This window comes from Styela clava, chromosome 14 (assembly GCF_964204865.1).
Source record: "Styela clava chromosome 14, kaStyClav1.hap1.2, whole genome shotgun sequence".
NCBI classification, from domain to species: domain Eukaryota; kingdom Metazoa; phylum Chordata; class Ascidiacea; order Stolidobranchia; family Styelidae; genus Styela; species Styela clava.
This window is the reverse complement of record NC_135263.1, coordinates 12,087,405-12,106,355: the sequence shown is the minus strand read 5'-3', so window position 1 is coordinate 12,106,355 and position 18,951 is coordinate 12,087,405. Positions and strand designations below refer to the sequence as shown.

General features: G+C 32.7%; 2 protein-coding genes across 3 annotated transcripts; one reads left to right on the top strand and one right to left on the bottom strand.

Annotated features, from left to right (window-relative positions):
* Positions 1-1,588: 1,588 nt before the first annotated feature.
* Positions 1,589-12,325, top strand: LOC120341289 (calpain-A-like). Its single transcript, XM_039409777.2, has 12 exons — positions 1,589-2,272; positions 2,807-2,948; positions 3,644-3,802; positions 4,150-4,284; positions 4,748-4,941; positions 5,110-5,238; positions 6,587-6,698; positions 7,947-8,035; positions 8,686-8,892; positions 9,643-9,770; positions 10,641-10,795; positions 11,344-12,325. The coding sequence occupies exons 2-12, from the start codon at positions 2,826-2,828 to the stop codon at positions 11,566-11,568; spliced, it is 1,656 nt and encodes a 551-aa protein (XP_039265711.2). The 5' UTR covers positions 1,589-2,272; positions 2,807-2,825; the 3' UTR covers positions 11,569-12,325.
* A 572-nt stretch (positions 12,326-12,897) lies between these two features.
* LOC120341290 (uncharacterized) lies at positions 12,898-18,668 on the bottom strand. 2 transcript variants are annotated; one of them, XM_039409779.2, is made up of 9 exons: positions 18,542-18,668; positions 16,924-16,978; positions 16,489-16,527; positions 16,156-16,188; positions 15,851-15,892; positions 15,440-15,523; positions 14,913-14,933; positions 13,959-13,985; positions 12,898-13,622 (listed from the first exon to the last, which is right to left on the bottom strand). In XM_039409779.2, exons 1-9 carry the CDS (start codon positions 18,563-18,565, stop codon positions 13,525-13,527), a joined length of 423 nt encoding a protein of 140 aa, XP_039265713.2. In that variant the 5' UTR covers positions 18,566-18,668; the 3' UTR covers positions 12,898-13,524. The 2 variants fall into 2 exon arrangements, with proteins under 2 accessions (XP_039265713.2, XP_039265714.2); XM_039409780.2 differs by lacking the exon at positions 18,542-18,668 and adding an exon at positions 17,399-17,472.
* Between the last annotated feature and the right edge of the window lie 283 nt (positions 18,669-18,951).

Genomic DNA, 18,951 nt, shown 5'->3' with positions numbered 1-18,951 from the left:
ATATATATATAAATTTTTTATTATTTAATCACCCAATGACGTCAATACCATTTATCTCAAACCACTGCCCACCTCCATAAATAACGTTGGGCTACTAATATGTCCAGTTGTACCAAACTATGTTTAAATCGTGTAAACGTTGTGTTGACTGTGAGGTTCAAGAACAGTTATATAACGGTGGTCGAGTTTTAAAATATTTATTGACTTTCAATCCTACGTTTGGTGGCGGGATAAAACAGTTGACTACAAAAATTCGATGTTTCCAAACCCCATGTAGCCCAACTCTGAGCCTCCTCACCAAAAGTCACTCCTCACTGTAAAGTTTTTGAAAAGCGATTCAAATAATTATAATCAACATTCCACTTTTCACATAGATTGTATTTGCGTAATATTTAATTTATTTAACAAAATAAAACATTTGCATTGAATCTATGACGATCTAAGGACATCTAGTTGAAGGACACCACATCATAATTGTTCCTCTGTGTCATGCAAACACACCATTGTAAAATCTTGTAAATATACTTACAGGTAAATAAGCCTAATTAAAGCAACTATAAGTATGTGTTTTAAAAAAAAGGTACGATATTATTTTTTTTTGCCATGCACAAGTTACAGCAATAATTTTATTAATTGTAGCAAGGTATTACTGTTTATGCTTCTTTGTTATCGACCTTTCTTCGTATATATCGACGAATTTGTGACGTGTTTCCAGCTCCCGTCCGAGATTTGAGAATATTGTGTTTTTCATGTTTTTGTGTTGCTTACTAATTAGGATTCCAACCGTAAAACTGGTATTAGGGTTTAAGTTTATATTTCCATATATTTGTGTGGATTCAATTCGATCGTGCAACTTTACAATATACGAACATTTGGCAGAGCAATTTTTGTGTGCTATTGACCTCCAAGGGGTCAGATACGGGAATTACTCCGCTAACGTATAATAAATAATACGGGAGTAAGGAAACGCAGATAGGGATACCCCTATAATTCTAATAATAACATAGATTCAGTTTTGAAAAATACTACGGTTCCAGCCAGAGCAAATTGAGTGGCAAACGCTTACTAAGCTTTTATTTATTGCAAGTGCACAATAACTACATTGAATATAATGAATATGAGAGCATGATCAAACAGTTTCAGAAATGTTGACAAGTAGCCTATATATATTTTATACGGAAATTAGAGCTAGCGCAAAAACTCAAAATTGATTTCATTATCAACACATTGTGGAAATAAAAATAGAAATATATATATATTTTCGTTTCTTTTCGAGTAGCTATGGCGTGCTAAGTAATCAAAACTACTTTTAGGTCATAATTTGGATATCAATGTGTAGCTATAGCTTAATCACATCTGAAATCACGTACACTACGTGAGAGTATCTACATATAGATGTACGTATCCTGAGATATACAAAATAATGTTAGGTTGTCGAATGAATAATTTCTTTTTTTGATAAATGATGATCTCCAAGAAGAAGTGTAAGAATAAGTGGACTTTTTATTAGGCCGCAAGACGAGGCCGTTTATCTTTCAGTTTCGTAGCGCACATAAGGTAACTCCCTGAAAATGATTTTAAAATGTTCCTTAGAAATTTAGTAACAAATATTGCCTTGTTCCCACTTCCAAAAGTTGCACGTTTTACGGAAAAGACGCTTTCACTACTATATATTTGGAAGTTTCATTTCATTAATTAACCAGATGGAAATTTTTTTAATCTGTAAAATATAAAATGAGAAGAATAATGTATGTGCTTCTCTTTCATTGATTATACAATAATGTATGCTCCTATCGGAGTAATTTAGCATTAACAATTGATATGTGGTAAAAAAATTGTTCAACTGCCCTTTCTTTCATAATTGTATCCATAAATGTAAGTCTAACGGTATCAGGGCCTTTGTATATTATTAGGGGGAATTCACGACCATTATCTATGACAATAATTCAGGTATTTGCTTTTACGTCCAGCGCGTTGATTTTACCGACATGTTTATTTTTGAAAGACAACGGGAGCATATATTGCAACTGTAGTAGGAGAAGGGTTTCGTTAATCATGTTCAGAAACGCTTATAACGGTATAAACCTATTGAATTTTTCCGTCATTTTGCAAGAGACGAGCAAAAAACATTCATGATTGTGTGGGCTATGACAATGGTTCACGATTCCACAGTAGCACAATAGATCGAAAAAAAAATCCCAAGTCAGACGATATATGATATTTACGACCTCGAAGCTGCAATAGCCGCGGTTCGCTATGAACGGGCACAAAGGTAAATATTATTTTTATTTACATAGCTATGGCGCAACGTTGTACAAATTCCTGAACTCCCATGCTCAATTAAGCTCTTCTTTTTATAAACGTAAGCTGTATATTATGTATTTATGATATTGGACTACACAGATTTGCAGTCAGTCTTTGAATGCATAATATTCCTTTATCAATAGGTCATCACTAGAGATTACTGGTACTGCTTTAAATTTGCTATAGTTTATTGCAAGACTAGAACAGTGCATAATGGAATAATGATATGGACTTATGATATGGTTGTAAATCAGTAGCCGGTTTCCAAGAGTCTCCTTCAGAGTGTAAATGCCTTTAAAGAAGATTAGATACAAGTCGCAAGTTAATGAAACCATACTGCTTTATACTTGTTTCCTTGGATAAGCTGTTTGAGATAAATAGATAATTAGTATCATAATACTGTAATACAATATCATTGTCATAATAACTCATATCTTAAATTTTATTGGGGAGTTTTCAAGTCACTATGGCATTATACCGCACTTTAACCATATCTTGCTAGATGGACTAAGACTCTAACCATGAAAAGAAGTTTGAAATCAGAGAAGAGTGAAACTGCTCATAGTGAAATAAGAAAGACAACAGCTGAAATGGGAAATACTAGATCACTCAATTGGGTTGATATAGATTTTCCACCTGAAACTGTGAGTATATTTTTGTTATTTGTGTATTTTGATAATGTTTGACTTCTCACCTTATTTCATTCCTTGACAATTACAGCAATGAAATGATTGCTAATGTTTATGCATGACACTCATTTTGGGTGTTATTGTTGTATAGTACTATAGTAACACAAATCTGCAATTGCATTACTTGCACTGCTTAATATCAATTAGCTAAGTAATACTTATCTAATCAACATGGGAGACCCAGTATTATAGTAATTTGATGAGTTCATTTGAATTCATATTGCTTCTTTTGTAAGGCAGTAAAGTAAAATTCTGGTAAATTCTGTTTCAAATCTCATAGAGGATGATTACTGTATTTTGTGTATGAGCATAGCCAAATTCGTGATGGTTAATGATAGTCTTCTTCAGCTTCAGCACATGATTCATTCATCTCGACTGAGACCATGAGTGGATTAACTATTTCTGTGTTCTACCCTAGTAACAAATGCGAAGCTATTGCTCAGCCATATTATTTTTGTCACATAGTTATATTATTCAAGACTGCTTAATAAGAACCCTATCTAAAATTACACATATGTTTTGCTGACCTTATAACCTAAGGGTTGGATACTATACTACCCATTACAAAAACATATTTTTGTACACAGTTACATTTACTTATATTCCGATGAACAAATTTGCAAAGTCATATTGATTTCCTTTCTTTTGAGCAATATACAACTATTCTGGAAACCATCAAAGAAAAGAACAAAGAATCGGATGAATTGCATTTATTCAAAGATACTGAGTTTCCTACCAATCAGTCATCATTATTTCATATCCCTGACACCGTTAAATATGATTGTATAACTTCTTGGAAGCGACCCCACGTTAGTCTTATATTCTGATTTTATAAATAGTAGATTGAGTACGATTCTTTTCATAGATCTTGAATTTTTTTTGTGTATAATGTATTTGGTATGATTTGAGCTAAAAGATAACAAAGTGAATTGAGCAAATATTTCATTGCACTGTTTGTTTGCCACAGTCAGTAACTTCCACCCACGAGATAATGGTCATATTGTGTATTAAAAATATCATTTTCTTGTGGAATTACCTACTATCGTAGCTTTAAGTTTACTCTAATCTTTTCGAATCGTTCGAATCGATACAATGAATATTTAAACAAATTTATACTATTATGCCTAAAAATATCATTTGTCTATAAATTACTCAGGAATTATCAGCTGATCCAGAATTTGAAAACAGATATCATGTTCAAAAAATAAATGTTGGACCTTTTACCTCATGGTACACTTGGACAGGTGCAATAGCAGCTTTATCAACAAGCCCAGCATGTTTGGTCAAAACGGTCAGTATTTTCTCTCTTCCCAATTTTAGTTGAGGTTTCAAGACCTTGATTTGCTTATGAAGTATAGGTATAATTTGATCGCATAATCAGCATAATAGATGATAAAATAATTGATAAAAACAAAATAATCATAACTGATTATAGAATCGGGAGAGCAAACAAAACCTTAAGTAAGTTTTAAAATGTACAGATTTTAGATTGAAAGATGTTGTTAAAAGAAGTGGTACATGTTCACTCACCCAAAAGTAATAAATTAATTAGAGCATGCACTCACACACACAATCACAGAGACATGATCAGATCAGAAGATGAAAAAAACTTTTTTTTGTATGAAAAAACTTCTAGAATTTCTTCCCTATACTCTTTTAATAAGATAATATACTTTGGCACTAATTCGGTACTTACAAATAATGAAATATGTCAATGCCGTTTCACTTACACCTCATTTGTTTTTCTTGACCAGATAAAGCCACGTAAACAAACTTTAAATGGTGAAGAGTACGTTGGTATGTTTATATTCCATTTTTGGGAATTAGGATCTTGGACCGATGTAATTATTGATGATTATCTTCCTATGATTGGAAATGATCTTGCTTTTTCAAGAGTTGATAAGAAAGATCCTTACTGGTTACCTTTAATGCAAAAGGCATATGCTAAGTATGTTTATTTTAGTATAAACTGTGAGTAGTAAATAATAATGCTCTAACTATTCATTAATCAGATTGAAATTGAATAGCTTCATCAAATTTGAATATTTTTACTACCAAAATCTTATAATCTATAATAATTGCATAATCGAGTTTTATGTACTTATCGGTAATGCAGACACTGTGGTACATATCAAGCGGCAGGTGGTCTCTTATCCGAGTTTTTCGAAGATTTTACTGGCGGTTTGGCTATCACCTACAGATTGAATTCGGAAACAGGAAACGAAGTGTTCACAGCTCTCCAGAAGTGAGATTTTTATTATTATTTAAAAATTATAAGGAAATGATTTGTGTTGTGTGTGGTATTAGGGATCCAATCTTATTGTTCCTTGTTAATATAAGTTTTGTTATTTGTAGGGAGTTTAAATATGTAATTCTTTTTGATTTGTTTTACCAATTATTACTTATCAATCTTTAGATCGGTAAGTATGTTGATGGATATTTGTCTGTCTGTTTGTCTGTTAGATGCACGCGATATCTCACGAACACGTGGTTGATTCTGCTCCAAATTTTGCATGTGCATTCATCATATCTCGGACCAGGAGCCTATTGATTTTGGATAAATTATGTCGTATAATCAGCGAGTTATCAATTAATTAGTGATGAGACACGCGGTGTCACTATAGAGTCATGAATCGAAACCGCGGTTTCCATCGATAAGTCTTCGGTCTCCGACCGATATTCTCGTTTTATTGTCTGTCATGTTTATTATATAGTTCAACTAAATGTATACTTGTCATATCACATTAATATTGATGTAGTATAGAAATCCAAATGCTTATTTAAAAACTTTTGACTCGATGCAGAAACCCACTCGGACAGAGGTCAATTCAATAGTAATTATTGTACATGAAAACTCATAGACAGATGTGAAAACAGCATCTGATGGAAGCCTCTAGTAGAGTCACTTGACAAGAATTAGGAATTTTTAGATATAATATCTATTATAATATAACAATTAATTGATTATAATAATTATTGAATTATTATAATTATAGAGCCTTTTAGGCCAATATGATCAAAATAGTAAAATGATGAGAGCAAACATAAACATCATGTTCATAAGAAGATCTCATTTAATTTTGACTTTTCGCATTGTAAAATGAACTTATTTTGTACATACGGTTCGAAGATATATTTAACATTCGGGTTTCCAAAATATTCTTTCTAGATATGTAAAATATGCTTTTTGACCAACATGGGGTAGGGGCAAAGTTAAAACTTGAGACAAAAGAGATAATGTATAAAATAAGAGACTTCTTATTTCCATTATTGCTTTATATGTGCTTTTCTTTTGTATTTTACATGTGGTAATTCTCTTCGGATAGAAATTAATCACATTGCGAACCAAGGCCTCTTGTCCGGTTATTAGTCCATGGGAATGGGATTAGTTAATTAGTTAACGGTTACGTCAACCACCTCACAGTGGCATGGAGTCCAGCAATCTCTTGCGAGATTCGAAACAAGGCAATCACATGTGTCGCAATGGTGTATTCCTAATTTGCTTAGCACAATGTGCCACATCCTCAGCCTTTGATTTATGGTACTTTAATTTAATTCACAATTTTTAATTTTCCTATCTTTTATTTTCACAGAGCTAAAAACAATTCTAGTTTTGTTTGTTGTACTAAAGAATTTCCAAGTGTGGAGATTGATTCCATGGATTATATAGAACAACATGGTTTTAATGTCATAAAAGCAATCGAGGTTTGTGTTTAGAAAACAGTAGTTTGGAACTTTCCTTTACAGTTAATCATCAACAGGATTTTATCATTGTACATCATAAAGATGGACTTTATTAAGCTAACATGGGTTTTTCATATTTATCCCAAGGCAGAGAGGGAAGGCAAATAATATGGCTTAATCATGGCATGGCTTATGATTAAGCCAAGATCCCTTGACTGGTGACCAGTTCATGTCTTGTGTGAGAATATTTAACCCCTTGCCGTACTTGTTTCCAATACAGAGGCGCAGTTCTTACCACTTCATGGCAGCTCCTGCCACGAACGAACCGCGGCAGCTCTTGCCATGGTTTTATAGTGCTATTCATTATTCAGTAATCAGTATTAACGGTATATTCACAAATTAATGTACCAGATTTTAATTGATCATGTGGAATTATATGTACTTAAACCCTAACCCCAAATCCATCAAAACTGTATCCATAAGAAAAACGTTCCAACTTACCCAATATTTGTCACCATAAGGGACAGCCCTGTCTTTACGGCCCACCTGCCGCGGTTACGGCAGCAAAATTTTACCTGCCATTGGTTTTCAATTTGCTGCCGCGGTAACGGCAGCTCGACATTGGTTTGTGGCAGCTAAAATGTCAGTTGCCATAGGTTTGGCCGAAGCGACCATGGTAGGGAAATACCGCCATGGTTTTGCGGCAGCTGCAGACGCCACAGAATACTTAAAACTGCACTTGCCAATACAAGGACTTGCTGGTGAGGGAAAGCCATAACTGATTGGTTATTTGAGACACCTTATAATTAGTAGCTAATACCTGGTTAACTAATCCTATACCCGACATGGAGGCCAGTGAGCTTTTCATACAAAATTATCCATCATAAGATTCCTACCTGTAAACTCACACAGGAGGGTATTCAGAAGTGCGATTTGTGAAGTTTATTTCAAATCATGTATCATGGTTATAAAAAATGGTACATGTGTTATTTTGAAATTAGGAATTTATTGTTAATAATAAAAATTTGTCATGGTTCACTTAAATTTCAGTTAAATTCTGACAGTGTTTTTATTCACAATTTGCTATTGGTATCAAATATTTTAGTAAGAACAAATTGACGTATCAAGTGTTTCTTCTGTGTACTAATTTTTAGGCTCTCATTACCTCTGTACTGTTATATGGTCATCGTGACCTTGGAGTTTATTTCCGCACAACATGCTTCCTGTTATAATATAAAGTTTTCAATAAAAATACTGCCCTTTTTATAGATTGAGAATGAAGGATCAACATTGAGATTGATTGAAGTTATGACACCCCATCAGAAGAAACCTGATTGGACTGGTGATTGGAGTGTTGAGTGAGTTTATCCTTTTTAAATAGTTTGTAATTTCATAATGCTTTCACTATAATTTTTATACAAACAGTCACTTATGATGTAGGGGCCACTAGATTTGGGATGCTTGTAATATAACAGTATCTGATTTGCTATAGCATATCAAATATCCTGGTTCCTTGTGAAGTGATGGGCAAGATGCAGTTTGAGCTGTAACTGTGAACTATATGAATAGAAAAACAGTGGAATCACTGTTTATTCGCAAATTTTCTGGGTTTCCAAATCAGAACATTTTTGAATATGGATAATTTGCTTGAAGCAAGGTCATGCACATTCACTTACTTACCGTAGAAGTAGAGGAAACTTCAAAAATCTGAGCAAACTCACGTGCGATCACTGAAATTCCAAGAACTACTAAAACTATATGGATTTATGTTGCTGCAATGCAAGCCAAAATATCTTGATTGATGTGATACTCGATGCAGTTTGAGTCGATACAATCAGGATTCCGAAAACTGAATCTAAATTTAGTATTGTAATATTAAAAAATATTTAATATAATTTTACCAATGAGTAAACTTAAAAACTGACTTACATGAATTTATAGAAACTCTCTTTTGAATGATTAAAATACCAAGTTCATGGTGAAACTGACCAAATCATTTTGAATTCAGATCTAAAAAATTTAAAGAATCTGAACATTTGCATGAAAAAATGGGATATCATTCAATGCCCGATGGTCGTTTAGAAAGACAGCTTTGTGGAGTATTTACTATGAGTTTCGAAGATTTCAAGGAATACTTCATGGATGTGACAATTTTGGCGACTGGAAAGAATTTCCAGAAAGAGGCTGAAAGTAATTTTTATGGTGGACAAGATAAGTGAGTAGATTTGATTTTCAAGTATATAGTTTGATGTTTAGTTTGTTGAATAGTTTTGTCAACTTTTTACAATTACTGTAACTAAATATTAATTCATTTGAGAAAATCTGTATTACAGCAAAATTGTGAGTAAGGTCAAGTCAAATTACAGTATGTTTTAATAAACGATTGCTGGCTTGCCGCACTTCTCATGGTTTTATACATTGCTATTTATGATAGGATAGGGATTAGATATTTATCCAAGGGGAGAGGAAAGCCGATAAGAAAGCTCAATCACATGGCAAACCACGGCCTCTCGTCTAGTTACTTCGTGTATGAGATTAGTTGGACATTTATCAATTTGAACAAGTTGAGCCTGTTACCATATGAACATTTCCTATGAGATTAGGCTGACTTGTCTTTCTCTCCCCTGTAGGAAAATCCTCTTCTATGGTTCTTTCCATTGTTTGCTGTTTACAATTACCTATGACAACCAGTCTAAGTATGGAAACAGTCAACTTGCTATTTGATTAAGACGCCTCATCGCCATAGACGATTATGGGTTATGTGAACCACCCAACCATAGTGAGGGGTCCAGCAATCCGCTAGCATATTATAACTCAAACAGGGCAATCACTCTAATCAGAGGTAACACTGCAAGCTGTTGTCGCTTACGATATCTCCTCTCTCCGTGTTAATATAATGTGAAACAGAATTATTTTGAAGAAGCTCTTCTTTTTTTCACTTTTTTAAATCTCTCCGTATTTATAGCTGGTTACATTGTGATGTGAAAAGTACTTGGAAACCTGGTTCTATACCAGATCTTGATTATGATAATATTGAGGATGATGACGTATGTCAGTATAATCCACATTATTATATGGAACTTAAAGAACCTGGTAAGATTGGTATAGTGACAGTCTTAAAATGTTGGGTATTTTGATTTTGAAAATCAGAAGTCATGACCAGGCATGTCCAGAACGAATCGAATATTCAAATACATTGAAAATTGGTTATATTCGATATCATAAATTTTTGATTTTAGCAAGGATATTTTCATATTTCATAATGATGTTTCGAGCTTATGATAGCCAAAAAATTAATTAAATTCCGACAAAATAAAATAGAGAAAATTTATTGGAAACAATGTTCATTTTAAATATTCTGCATGGATGAATTTAATTTCTAGAAATTTTTGATTGGTCTGAAGTATTTCTCTTGTGGAACAGAGTCAGACCCATTTCAGAGTATAATAGATATTTTATATTCGAAAGATTATTCGGAATACTAACTTATTCGGTTTTGGCCATCCCTGATCATGCTATATGCAAAGTTTTACTGCAGTGGGACATAAATCCTAAATTTATCAAAAAATAGCAGGTTCCATGGAATAAGCGATTTCAAAATTAATTTCTTCATATTATTTTGCACTTTGTTCTGAATAGGACTCTAGACAAGCCGCCACTGACACATAGGGACTACTATAACTGGATGAACCTGAATTTATTTCATTGCAAACATTGGGTAAAGTGGTGGAGTAATTTGCTTGACCTGAAAATTTAACCAACAGTAGTAAATGTCCTTTCCATTTGAAATTTTCGAAGCCTACATTGGGATATTTATAGTTTGAATTGTTAATACTTTAAATTTGTAATATTAAGATTAAAAGACAACCTTCTTAAACAAATATGCCAATATGCAGATTTTATTTAAATATATATAAATAAGAAAAATTCTGACTGGTTAATAAAATCTTTCAAATGTTGTAGATGATTTCAATCCATATTATGATGCTCCCACTCTCAAATCTAAATGCTTTTTGTTAATGGAACTTATGCAAAAGGATATTTGGAGAACAGCTGCTGCTCAAAATGAGATTGATGATGAACCTTACTTGTTGTTTATATGTCTACACGTTTTCAAGGTAAAATTGTACACTGTTTTTTTGGGTATGAATCAAGATGTCATATCGCTTCCTATGTGGAATTCAAGTCCATGCGTCTTAAATGATTAACAGGCTAATTTTTCCTATACCCAGCCTGGATAGATGCCATATATTGAAGGCTTCTTTTCATCCCAGAATAATCATGAAAATAAATGTTATATGTATTAGCTTCTATTTATTATCTTCAGACGCTTAATACTACACCTTTTCATTTTTATTTTATACGCCTACCTTTCTTCACTTGAAAACATTTAGGATATGATATCATTTTATAATAATTCTAAATTGGATATGATAGGATTTACTTTTTTAAGATGAAATCATATAGTGTAACACAGCTTCTTGACCGGTTACCAGTCTGTATCGAGATGGGGATAGTTTACCAGTTATTTGTATCCGATGCATGGACTGGTCGGAGACAACATCGGTGGCAATGTGAACTGTCTTACCACAGCTAGCAATTTTTTTATACATCATTTTTCCATGGAAGTCGACTTTTATTCCCTCTCGGATTTTATATCTTGCAGGTGAACGAAAAGCCTACATCACGACTTCCTGCTGATTTCTTTCGGGAGAATAAAGCTGTTATAAACACTAGAGCACATTGTGATTCAAGACAAGTTAGTTTTGCCACTGCTTTGGATCCAGGACATTATGTTGTGGTGCCTTCTGTGTACTATGATACAAAGGAAGAATGTCCTTATTTATTGAGAGTTTATGCAGAAAGACAGTTACAACTTGAATTATTGTAGTTTAAATATTTTCGTTTTTATACTAAAACGAATACCAGTAAAGTATGTACTCAAAAAAACTAATATTTAACTAAATTCGTTAATACTATGAAAATGCCACTCTCCCTCTCCAGTTCAATTTTATCTCTTATTGTTCTGAATAGTCATTTGGTAAGCAAATTTAGACGACCAAAGTGTTTGTTACTTATTGATCTCGATCGATAAGTATGTTGATAGGTATTTGTTTGTTTGTCTGTTAGACACTTTCGTTGTTACACGATATCTCACGAAAGCGAGGTTGAATCTGCTCCAAATTTTGCATGTGCGTTCAACATATCTCGCACCAGTAGCCTATAGATTTCGGATGAATTATTTCGTATAATTAGCGAGTTATTAATTAATTAGTAGCAGTGTCGCTATAGCGTCAGGAATCAAAACCGCTGATCGATAAGTCGGCGGTCTCTGATCGCTATCTAGTTTTCTTTCTTATTAGTAAGCGCAATGTCCTAGTGGTCAGTGGTCATACTTACTTGGTATCTCAGGTGTCTTTTGTAGAAATGCATTTAGTTTAAATCACTTCGGTTTTTGAAGTATCATCGACTTAGCTCCTACCACTGTATTTTTTAGATGAGTATATTTTTAGCAAATATACCCTTTTACTGCACTAGTTACTTACTGCACTATTTTGTTATCTATGTGTACTTATACTGTTTGTATCATGTGATTATGTACGGCTTTTATCTAGTCCAAAAATACATGTATATATGCATCAACACAGTACCCTTGTTATAATAATGATATTGGTTTTGTCACCAGGGGTAAATTTTATAACCATCACGATTTTTAGTTTCAGTACAGTATGTCGCAAGTCTCAAAATTTGTAAAATTTAAAATCAGTTGGGCCACAAACCTTTCAGAAATTGAAAATTTTTTTTTATAAATTTGGCAATTTGATTGTAGCAGCGGTGGATGGTGATGCTATTTTTTGCTACCGATCATGGACCACACCACAACATTTTTTTATGCAATGAATGATTAGCTGTTCCCAGTATTGTCCTGCTGCCCTTTCGGTATTGGTGACCCTGGCCTGACGAGCCCAGGGACAACACCTCGCTATAGGATTAATCCGTATTGTCAGTTTCGCTTTCATGATTACACATGCAAATCGTTACTTTGATTAATGCACTGCGATATCAATTGCTATATATATTATATACGTATCTATTCTTCACATTTACCAGACTTCATTTTCTCATTTCTACTTTATTACACTACATCAGTTTAATTCAAACAGGTTTCAAGACTACGCTCAAGTATGCTTTCATGTCATTTCTGCGATAACATGTAACATTGTATAATCGTTACAATTACTGTATTATATTAGTCATTTTACATATAAAAAGCAATGTATTGTGTGCTCTAGTTGATGTCAAAATGTATCTACATCATCTGTCAATGCACTATATAAACATATTCATCATGATCAAAATGCAAGCCAAAATAATGTATCTCACTTATTCAAATATAGCCACAAAAGTATATCAAGTTCATAAAACCCAAGGATAAGATTTGTGTCGATAACCAATGCCATACATTTGAGGCGTAAGCACATAATGTACCGGTACTGGATGCGATGTCGTATTTTGTGATGTAGACGTCATTATTTTAGACGAATTGTTATCTTGACTGGATGAACACTCGCTCTTAATTTGCTCATAGCAATAGCGTGAATTATGCAAAAAATTAGCACAGCAATTGTGTATATTTTGAACGAGTCATTTTGGTCTAAAACATTTATATAGATTCCATGTTGCTGCCTTGTCCATCAAATCCAGATTTTCAATGGTAAGTAAAAAGAAAAGCGATCAAAATCGTACATTTTCAATGTAAGCAGATTTAACTAATATGTCCATGTAAAGTACAAAAAGCAACGGATTAAATATATAATTTACTTGTAGGGATTTAGATTATCTGCATTTAAAATGCCTTTAAAAATATAGCTTGAAGAAAACATAGCAACGCGATTTGAAATGTGGAGTTTTCGAAGCATTTGCTTCCAGAAGTCGTCGTCAGCACTGTAAAAAAGGACAGTATAAAACGTTATTAAAAATTGTTCCGAAAACGTTGGGATACGAAAATTTCAGAGCTAAAAACTGGAAACATCAAAAATCCGGTTTTAAAGCCTTCCAAGTAGCAAACACTCCATGCGAAAGGATAAAAGCTTGCAGAAATTATATTTCCTTTCTTTTTCTTGTGTTTAGTTAAACTCGATACATTTTACTCGCGGTCAGTATCTTACATCAAGTCATATTGATTATTGGCAATTCAAGACGAAATAAGTATATATATATACTGTATATAATTTATTGGTAAAGAGTTCGTTTAAAATGCGATAGTGATCTCCTACTCACCAGTGGTTGAGATTGTATTATTCCCACCTATGAAAATGATGAAGAAATATAAGTATAAGATATATCCAGAATTGTATATCCAAATATATATAAAGAATAAATTATTTGGTAGCCATAATTTTGTTTTACAAGAACGTCGGAACGTCAATGCAATAAAATTATTTATTTGTGTCAACCAAGTTTTACTCTATTACAATACAAATGTCCAAAAATTTTTCTTAACAAACACAAGCAAGTGGGTTACTGACTATAACCCAATAATAAAATTCAATATTGAGGGTGTCCGGTATTTTAAAAACGAGATGGGGTTTAGAAAGATAGGGTGGGAGTGCAATATTTCATATATATTATGTATACTAACTTGAGAAATATTAAAGCTATGTGTTTTTCCACAAAAATGATTTAAAAACGCATAAAATCACAATGAAAGTAATAAACATGTTTCTGTGTTTTTCAGGGCATTGATAAATAACGGTATTCCTCTTTGTCAGTACCAAGAAAATTATTTGATCAATCAGAATGTTTTTTAGTTTAATTATGCATTCGTCAAATGGATTTTGATTATTCATATGTACATTAAAGAAAGTATTATTATTGAAATAGCTTATCCGACTAAAATCAAACTGCACATATATATATATACTTGGTTTAAATAATGTATTGTTCAATAGCGTAGCCATCCCCAAAATTTATGGGTGGGGCATATTTGTTTTTGTATAATGACGTCATACGACGCTCACTCGTGCCTTTTTCTCCTAAGAAAGCCAGTTAAAAGTTGTCACTGATATCTAGCAATATCTTAAAGAATGGCTCTGCAGAGGCTCCTCGGGTCCCACCACCTGGCTACGCTTATAATATAGTTATCAATACGTCTTTTCTAGCAACTCCTAACTCGAAATTTAATGATAAAAATAATTTCTTTCATTTAAAATGCGGCAGTGTTCTCCTACTCACCCAAGGTTGAATTATTTTCACCTATTAAAATAATGAAAAAAATATGGTATTAAAATATGCAGTAAATCCAAATTGAAAGAATCTTGTTTGGTCGCCATGGCGATTGCAATAAAAAAAATGTCGAGACGTCATTACAATGGATAGACGGGAATTTGAATATTCGATATTATGTATACTGATTTAATAAATATTAAAACTGAGCGTTTTAAAACAGGAAAGATTTAGAAAGATGCTGATAAATAAGTATATGAATTTTTAAAGCGTTCGTTAATAAGGAATATTGTTCGTTTGTGTTAATCCTACGAAAACTGTTCCATGAATTAAAATATTCCCTAGTTTAATCATGGATTCGAGTTTTTTATATATATATATTGTATTATTATTATATATGGATTATTATACAGCTTATTCGACGAAATTCAAACACAAATACCTGCACATACTTGGCTTAATTTGTGAAAACGACACTCCCAAAAGTTGAAAATCGAAAAGTATTTTTTTTTATGAAATCTAATTATGTTTCTTACCTTCGCCAGGCACTGTTGGGTTGGTATTACTTCCGCCAGGCACTGTTGGGTTGTTATTCTCAGTACTGGTCGTTTTTGTAGTGTCTAATATTATAGTATATAAAATGTTAATGCTGAGCAGTGGTTTGAAATATATTTTTCTATCATACCCACGTTTCATAAAATTTATTGACTTTTCTGTGCATACCACTTTAATGTATTGGCTCTCCGCCTAATATGCTGTACTTGTAGCAACTCGGACCTTTTATTTGACAACAGATAAATACATCTAAAACAACCGTCTGTAACTAACGTGTTTACTCCAACAATCCAAGTATTCACTGGCTTAGTGCCTTCAAAATCAGAAAAAATAAAATTGCATTTTCTTTTATAGGAGACACACACAATTGTATTTATAAAAAATGGTTTTACCTGGTGCATTTGTTTGCTGACCGCCTTGTGTCTGCCCTGGGCCTACAATAAAAAGAAAACTCAAGCTTATCCTATATTGGAAAATATGACAATTGGATATTTGAAAATATTTTAATCATCTTGAATATACTGAATTAAAAAGCGCTTGGAATGAACACCCAACAGGAAAGGTTGTATCACGATTTTATAGCGACCTCTGTCTAGTTTCTACGCCATAAAAACTAGATATCTGATTTGAATCGTACTATGTCTGTTATATAATATATCTTTATTATAATACAACTATTTTATAGCTTTCTGTTTACCTTGAGTAGATGTCGTTGTGCTAGAAGGGACCGCTGAATGGAAAATAAAAAATGAATGACATGATAATCTATACATATAGTTATATTAAGTAATTGATTTCTGATATGATGACCTAAATTATCACTTGCAAATGACCTGCTCACAAATCCGACTCAAAATCAACAGTTATAACAATCGAATACTATCAAAACTATAATGCACGTCCGGATAAATAGAAGCGTAATAAAGTCGTAATTGACAGATCAAAAAGCATAATATTATATTTCTAAAAAACAGCTCGTCTATTCCAGGCAACAATTTGTACATACGCATATCTTGTATTGAAATATTACCTGCTGGCTCAGTTACCTCGACTGTGGTAGATGAGGTGCCTGGAATGAATTGTAAAAATACACATTAGATGATGATGTGAATATATTTTATTGGCGGCGTATTGGTTAATCATGCTGAAAGTTTTGGACCTCTCCATCACAAAAGATTGAGTATGTGCGAGAGAATTGATTTTCTCCTAAGTGTGTGAGATGTCTGGTAGAGTGTTCTTTTTCCGCAATAAATTTAATTTCTATCTAAATATATAGTCCTCTGTAGACTCAGACTGTGGAGAATTTAACATATTAACACCTATAAAATTGACAAATTGTACCTCCCAAGGCCAGCAGTGCTGCGGTTCAAGAGTCGTGGTCGATTGAAAGTGTACATTAACACAGTTTTACATCCTTAGAATTGGATAAAAAGCCTTCAAGGAAGTATTACAATACGAAGCTTACCGTTTTGTCCCTGTGCCACGTCAACCCACGTTATCATTACGACAAGGCATACGAACTGAAAAAGAAAAGGAATGTTTTTTATATCATATAACATGGATACTAAATATGTTCTAATTTGCCCATAGTTCGTTTAAACAACAAATTATTCTGTTGACCTCGGTCAACTAATTTTTCAAACGTTAGGATGAGTTTTTTCAGATAGGAAATCTCGCTTCGAATCTGACGAGTTCTGTACCTCGACTAAAATGTAAAGTAGGGCCTACTTAGTAGGCTATGCCATACCAAATAAGTCACATTGCTTCTAAAGATATTGACTCTCTATAGAAGGGAAAGGTTGTTTAGATCCTTGTTTGAGTACAGATGTGAAACCTTCTTTGAAACTGTATTCGATTTTATGTTTCTAGTTATTATTATTATAATTTATCCAGTAATACAATCTCAATAATATTTCGAAAACAAGAAGTTTACTGGCTACCTTATTCCACATAATTTAAGATTCACATATCTTTATATGCCGCCATATATGTGTTATTCTTCCTACCCACCACACTTTAAATGTCGTTGCTAGGGTGTGACTCATGCTCAAAATTCAACAACATGATCAACCAATAAAAAAATCAATTTCGTGTGCGTTGGCACGTTTCAATTAATTTATGATCACAAAATATTTGAATCGATGACGCATTTCTTCTTGAATGTATGACTCACGTAATATCATATGGGTACGCCCTAAATTGTCGTAATTGTGTGGAGCCGTGGGTCGTTTTGAAATATTGTGATTTGTGTTGTGATTATTGGGAAAATCACAATTACCCCTTTTCACTGGACCAATCTTTTGAAATCTTCAATAGTTAGAGCTGGGACACCCTCCCGAAAGAATTTGATACTTTTCTATCCTATAGTTTCTCTAAGCATTCTTCGCGTTTATTACACTATTTCATGCTGAGTTAAAAAAAAAAAAGTCCACCACTACCTAAATTTTCTGCTGATTGGGACGCGTTTGCCTGTTTGCGAGGCGATAGTCAAAAGTTTTGTTTCTATACTTTCGAATTTCATTCTTATTACAATTAATCGGTACCTCTCACAGTTTTAATCGAAGACTTGGTGTCATGCCTCGAACAAATTTCTATAAAAATATCTACAAGACAATCATTTTTGTATCGTCTGCCCGAATATCATTGATCGGATGCTGAATGTATTTTTAAAACTTAACACTTGTATTCGATATATTATTTTATGAATGAAGATATAAATTCTAATGAATTGTAAAAATAAATAACTTGATTCCGAAAATAATAGACTTTCCTTGTAGGAGCAAAATTTTTATTTTGAAACTTTATCAAATAGTAATATCCGTTGAATAAATAAAAACTTGAACTTTAAAAAAAAAATTTTTACTTCACAAATGAAGGGATTTTTCCCCCCTCATATTTTTGTTTGAAATCGGTATTTCATACTGATTATATATTTAGATTTCAACTTTAGCTTAATAGTAAATATTCTCCATTTTATTCTAATTTTATCACTTTTTTCCATTGTCACACACAACTTGACTTCTTAATAACAGAGCTAGTAATGTGCTCTGAAATGTAAATATATACATATAAATTTAACTTACCACGATGCAAGTTTTTGTCGACATCTTTTCTTGATATATTTTCACGAAAAAGGAAATTTATTTTCAAAGAACTATAATGTGAACCTAAACTCTATTCTTACAATAAGATATGTTTTGATCAACTGAAAGTATATATAATATAGGTATTTTTTCTCGTCTCCCTTTTTAAATAAACTTCTTAAACGTAAAAGTTTCTGGCATCTTTCGGTAACTTTATTTCATGAAATTTAGTAAAAGGATCTTTAATTTTTGTGCTACATTTATTTTTTTAAATTTGAAACTTTGAGAGCATGTCGTACTATGTCATCTCGCCCATTTTTAATTCTTAAACTCCATTAAAATATATTTTTGTGTTACATGAAACTTTATACTCATTCTGCATCTTTTTATGTAGCCAACAACAAGTTTGT

Excerpts from the sequence above, each read along its gene's own strand:
- LOC120341289 (XM_039409777.2), top strand. The coding sequence starts at position 2,826 with ATGAAAAGAAGTTTGAAATCAGAGAAGAGTGAAACTGCTCATAGTGAA. Across the intron at positions 5,239-6,586 it reads GTGTTCACAGCTCTCCAGAA|AGCTAAAAACAATTCTAGTT; the intron begins GTGAGATTTTTA and ends TTATTTTCACAG. Across the intron at positions 10,796-11,343 it reads TATGTCTACACGTTTTCAAG|GTGAACGAAAAGCCTACATC; the intron begins GTAAAATTGTAC and ends TATATCTTGCAG.
- LOC120341290 (XM_039409779.2), bottom strand. The coding sequence starts at position 18,565 with ATGTCGACAAAAACTTGCATCGTG. Across the intron at positions 16,189-16,488 it reads CGAGGTAACTGAGCCAGCAG|CGGTCCCTTCTAGCACAACG; the intron begins GTAATATTTCAA and ends TTTTCCATTCAG. Across the intron at positions 13,986-14,912 it reads TGAAAATAATTCAACCTTGG|GTGGGAATAATACAATCTCA; the intron begins GTGAGTAGGAGA and ends TCATTTTCATAG.